Source organism: Gossypium hirsutum, chromosome D03, assembly GCF_007990345.1.
Source record: "Gossypium hirsutum isolate 1008001.06 chromosome D03, Gossypium_hirsutum_v2.1, whole genome shotgun sequence".
Classification (NCBI taxonomy): Eukaryota; Viridiplantae; Streptophyta; class Magnoliopsida; order Malvales; family Malvaceae; genus Gossypium; species Gossypium hirsutum.
The window spans coordinates 26,449,722-26,455,721 of record NC_053439.1 but is presented as its reverse complement, the minus strand read 5'-3'; the positions used below and the strand labels follow the sequence as shown (position 1 = coordinate 26,455,721).

The following is a 6,000-nucleotide window of genomic DNA, read 5'->3' as shown; positions in this document are numbered from 1 at the left end:
ATATATATATGTAGAGAGAGAGAGAGAGAGAGAGAGAGAGAGAGATTCTATACAATTGGTTCAAATTTAAAATTTAACCCCGTTAACTTTATGTACCAGTTTGAGTAGGAAATCCAAAAAGAAGTACTTAATTGGGATAAAAAGAAAGTTGGAGAGCACATTAAAGTTTGAAATCAAATTGAGGTATGATTTAGTATATTAACCCAATATCCCATCTGCCACCTTTTTTACACAATATATCCTAATTTTGGTCACACTTTCCTTCCATTATTTGTCCTATAGAATCTCAGAAACGTAGTTATATATAAACATCACTACTTTCTTCTCTTAGATATTTTCATTTATTTAATTTTCTTTTCTCTGTCGCTTTGGCTTGAAAAGAAAAAATGGGAAGAGGGAAGATTGAAATAAAGAAGATTGAGAATTTGACTAGTAGGCAAGTAACGTTTTCAAAGCGAAGAAATGGGTTGTTGAAGAAAGCTAGAGAGTTGTGCATCTTATGCGATGCAGAGGTTGGTGTCATTATTTTCTCTACCACCGGCAAGCTTTACCAGTGGTCTAGCACCAGGTACGTTATAAACCTTTTTTTTTTTTTGTAATCACAAAAGAAATCTTTGCTACCTAATTGGTGGTATTTGTATGGAGTGAGTTATTTTATCTGTTTCCGTTATTTTATGAGAAAAATCTGCAAGAAGAAAGAAAATATTGGCAACTCTAAAAATAGGAAAATAGAATCTGTAGATTGTAGAATTGGATGGGCACTTTGTTTTGTAAAAGAAAATATGGCTGAAAGTGGTAGGTTAAGGCAACATATTAATAATGGGTTTAAGCCCAATTATTGTGAGAGTCTTAAAATGAGGAGATATTGGACTGAGTTGTTAGCCATCGTCATCTATTGAATGATTGTAGCATGGAAGACACTCTTTTAAGATACAACAGAGGGAAGGTAGTGGAACAACATCCTTCTGATGATCAAAAAGCAGAGGTAATGCTAACATTCACTAAAATTTCCCTAATCTGCATTTCTAGTTGGATCTACAATGAGTATGCAATATGTACAGACTACATCCACATTTCATTTTTCCCACTTAAATGCTTGGCCTCCATTAGTATCTAAATTTATATTTCGTTATTCAATTCAGTTCAATAGTGCTATAAAAATCAGTTCACATACTACAACGCACTAGGTGACACTTCTATCTAATTAGAATACAACATGTGGAAATATATATAAAAATTGAAAAGAGTTTATAAAAAAGGAAAAAAGTTAAATATTTTAGAAAATTATCGTTGACTTTGACCAATTGTTGACTTTATTTCACTCTCGCAATTAAATTTATATTCGAATTTTTTATATTTTTTTAAAATTTTGTTGAGTTAGAAAAAAATTTATATTTGAGGTTTTAAAAAAAAACTTTTTTAAAAATAATTACCATTTTTCTAGAATTTATATATTTTTAGAGTTTTTGATATTTTGTAGTTTTAAGAATTTGTTTATATATTTTTGGATTTTATATAAGAAATATTTTTATAAATTATTGCAATTTTTCTAGAGTTTATATATATTTAATTTTTTATTTTTTTAAAATTTTAAAGTTTATTGAATTTATAATTCCCTTTTAAAATTTAGATAGCTTTTGTATTTTTCTAAAAATTTAACTAGATTATTCCAATTTTAAATTTTTAAATTTATATATTATACAATTTTCTAAATTTTTATTTCGAAAAAAATTCAAATTTTTTATTTTTAAATTTTTTTTAGAATTTATATATAAATATTTAATTTCAATCTATGTGAATTCCTCATGTCGCGTTCTAATTGGATGGATGTGCAACGTTGTACTCACTAATAGGTGATATGTGTCTGTTAAGTTTTTTGACATTGATAATGCTATTAGAGTAAATTGGACAATAGAATATAACTTTAGATGTCAATTAAAAAAAAGTTTGAAGTATCAAAATGAAAAGCAAAACGACATTATTTAAGAGCCAAATCATGCATTAAGTATTTCATTTGATCATCCTTTTGGTGTGAATAATAAAAATTACATTGTTTCTGATGCTAGAGTTTTTTTCTTTTTCTTCTGTTTGGTTATATAAGCAAAACTCACAATCATTTGACGTAAGCGCTCTAAAAGAGGAGTATTTAAAGTTACGTGCGGCATACATGTAAGTCTTTTCAATGAAAGATAAGTCTACATATGTGTGTGTATATATATATGTTGAGATTAGGAATGATATCGGTTAAGTTGGTTTGGTTCTTAATTTTTTCATATTAATTTTTTATTTTAGAATTTTTAGACTTATTTTAGTAAATAAGCTTTGTTTTATGACTTTTGAATATTATTTGACAAAATTTCTACCTTTTTTCATCACTATTTAAAATAATAATAATTTTTCAAGAACGTTTAAATTATTTTTCACTATTTTAAATATACAATATTTATTTTTATATCATAAAAAATTAAAATTAATTATATATTACTAAAAATAGAATTTGATGCAATTTCAAGTAATCATGAATTTTAAACTTGTATTCCATAAATTGTCCAAACATTCAGTTCGAGTTGGTTTTCGATTTTTTAATAGGTGTGATTTGGAGTTGCAGGCGATTGAATGGTAAGGAGCTGGAGGGTCTAAGTTTCAAAGAAGTACAACAACTGGAGCATCAATTAAATGAAGGAATATTATCTGTTAAAGAACATAAGGTATTTACTAATCGAATATCAATTTCATGAGAAAGGATTGTCTGACCCACCTAACTTAATTCACCTTCTGATGTTTTAGTATTTAGTAAGAATGATGGGTTAAACCCGAATTATGCAATGGACAAGAATAAAATACGAGAAAATTGAACATAAATATTTACGTAGAAAACCTTTCGAAGAGGATAAAAAACCACAGACAAAGAAAACTTCATTAAAACGGTAAAAAGCCAAAAGAGGAGTATAAGATGGAGAAACAAACAAACTTGAACCCAAAAATACAAAGTTCTCCCGAAATTCTCATAAATTCTCTCTTAATTATGTTGTTGAATCAATTTCTCTAGGATTGCTAAAAGCCCTATTTATAGGCTAAAATTTGTGACTAATCTAATTAGAATGTCCTAGAGTTATTAGAGTTTGACTAAGAAAGATAACAAAGTTTAACTAGGATAAGAAACTCGATTTAGTGGGAAACACATCATCACGTCGTGACGTGGCATGTTACCTCGTTAGGACGTTCTTCTTCGCATAGTCGGGATGTGGCGATTCTTCTCGTCGGGGCATCGGTGTATGTCGTCATGACGTCAGCTCTTCCTCATCACGATGTCAGTTTTGTTTCATTCGAAATGCGAGGCACACTCAACAAATCTCCACACTTGACTCATATTTTCGAAATGCCTTCTTTGTGACGCGGTCTAACTTGATCTTTTTCGAATACTTACCAAGTCTAAGTAATGCTTGAACTTGGAGATTTGAAGATTTTTTGTCATCATATCAGTTGGATTATTTTCTATGCCGATTTTTTGAATCTGAACATCTCTTTGAGCAATCACCTCTCGAACAAAGTGGTACTGAATGTCTATATGCTTTGTTCTTTTGAAATGCATCTGATTTTAGTGAGATGTATGACACTTTGACTATCGCAAATAAACCTCTCAACCAACTCCCTAAATAAATCTCTCAACCAAATGGCCTCTTTCATAGCCTCTATGATAGTCATATAGTTTGCCTTTGTAATTGATAATGCCACAGTAGCCTGTAGGGTGGCTTTCTAGCTAATTGTGCAATTGCCGAAAGTGAACAGATAACCTATGGGAGATCTTCTTTTGTCTAAGTCTCCTACATAATCTAAATCTACATAGTCGACTTGGCCTTTTGAACATCTTTCAAATTCCAAACAAGTATTGGTTGTCCCCTTTAAATATATAAGAATCCACTTAACAGCTTGTTAGTGTAATTTGTCGAGTTTTACCATGTATTTAATTACTACACTAACAACATGTGAAATATCAGGATGAGTACAAACCATTGCATATATTAAACTTTCGAGTGCACTAGAATAAGGAACCAAGGACATGTACCTTTCTTCGTATTCAGTTTGTGGTGATTCTGAAGCCAAAAGTTTGAAGTGTGCACAAAGGGAGTACTAATTGATTTAGAATCTTGCATTTTAAATTGCTCGAGAATCCTTTCAATTTATTTCTATTATGACAGAAATAGCTTCCTGGAGTGTTTATCTCCCGAAGTTTCCATCCCTAAAATTTTATTGGTTGCACTAAGATTCTTGATCTCAAACTTAGAGTTAAGCATGGTTTTAAGTCGATTTATTTTTGATGGATCCTTGGTCACAATTAATAGATCATCAATATAAGGTAGCAATTAAATAAATTATCTATCATCTAAACATTGTAGATGTACACAACTGTCATCCAACTCCGAACGAAACTAATACTTAACATGAAGAAATCAAACTTCTTGTACCAATGCTGAGGGGACTGCTTTAGGCCATATAATGAATTCTAAAGAAGACAAACATGATATTCCTTACCTTCGATATTAAAGCCTTCAGGTTGCTGCATATAAATTTCCTCATCTAGGTCACCATGAAAGAATGCAGTTTTCACATCCAACTACTCTAATTCGAGATTGTGTAATGCAACAAAAGCTAACAGTGCCTGAATGGACATATGTTTTGCAACAGGAGAGAAAAAATATGAAAATCAACTCCCTCCACTTGATTGTAACCCTTCGCGACCGTCACCTTATATCTAGTGTCACCTCGACTCGATCCTTCCTTCTTTTTGGATACTCACTTGCAACTAACTATTTTCTTTCCAGTGGGTGGTTTAACGAGTTTCCAAGTCTCGTTCTTATTGAAGGACTCCATCTTTTCTTCCATAGAAACAAGTCACTTGCTGGAATCAAAAGCTTTTACTGTTATTGAATAATTTAAATAGTCGGCTAAATTAATGCTCTCTGCAACACTTAGAGCATATGTCACTAGATTTCCTTCACAATATTTTTGTGGTGGTTTGATCTCTCGCCTTTTTCTATCTCGAGCTAACTTATAGTTTTAAAGTTGAGATGTAGGGGTCTCTAATTAGGATGGAGTGGCTTCGAAAACCTTTTGTTACATTGAAGAGACATCAATTTCATGATTTTTACGTGACATCGCGATGTGGCGATTCTCCTTGTTAGGAGTCGCCCCTTTTCATTCTGACATTGCGATGTTGGGTTCCGTGACATCATTGTCTGTTTTTGTTTTCGACACCACCTTACTTGAAACACTTGGTTCTTTATGTTGTTTTAACCTGGTGACCCTTTTTTTGAGAAAATCATTGATGTCTCATTAAACATAACATCTCTAATGATGATTATCTTACTAGTTTTTGGGCACCATAACTTATAGCTTTTTATCCCAGTAGAAAAACCTAGAAAAATACATTTCACAGCCCTTGGTTCAAGCTTTCCCTGACTAACTCAAGCATAAGCAAGACAACTAAATACTCTAAGGTTAGAGTAATTAGGAGGATCACCTGACCAAATCTCTTTAGGAACATTTCCATCCAATGCTTGATGTGGAGATTGGTTCACCAAATAACTTGCCATGTTAATTGCTTCACCCTAAAACTCCTTTTCTAAGCCTGCTTTGAAAAGCATACATCAGGCTTTCTCAAGTAACATTTTGTTCATTCATTTGGCAACACCATTCTACTGCGGGGTACCAACAACTGTGTGATGTCTTTCGATTCCTTCTTGTTTGCAGAAATTGTTAAACTCAACTGAACAGAACTTAAGACCATTATCCGTTTTTAACCACTTTATGGACTTCCCAGTCTGCTTTTCTAGTAAGGTCTTCCACTGCTTAAAGATCTTGAAGGCTTCATTCTTGTGTTTTAGGAAATAAATCCAAACTTTCTTGGAGTGAGCATTAATAAAAGTTTGAAAATATCTACTACCTCATTTGGAGACAAATGGAGCCAGACCCTGTAAATCGGAATGAATGTAGTCAAGG

General features: G+C 31.9%; 1 protein-coding gene across 1 annotated transcript in view; it reads left to right on the top strand.

Annotated features, from left to right (window-relative positions):
* Nucleotides 1-263: 263 nt before the first annotated feature.
* Nucleotides 264-6,000, top strand: part of LOC107950059 (agamous-like MADS-box protein AGL15) — a 28,529-nt gene continuing 22,792 nt past the window's right edge. The window contains exons 1-4 of the mRNA XM_041089874.1: nt 264-568; nt 910-985; nt 2,102-2,169; nt 2,609-2,708. Of these exons, the coding sequence (XP_040945808.1) occupies nt 387-568; nt 910-985; nt 2,102-2,169; nt 2,609-2,708 (426 nt within the window). The 5' untranslated portion in view covers nt 264-386. The remainder of the gene's footprint in view (nt 569-909; nt 986-2,101; nt 2,170-2,608; nt 2,709-6,000) is intronic.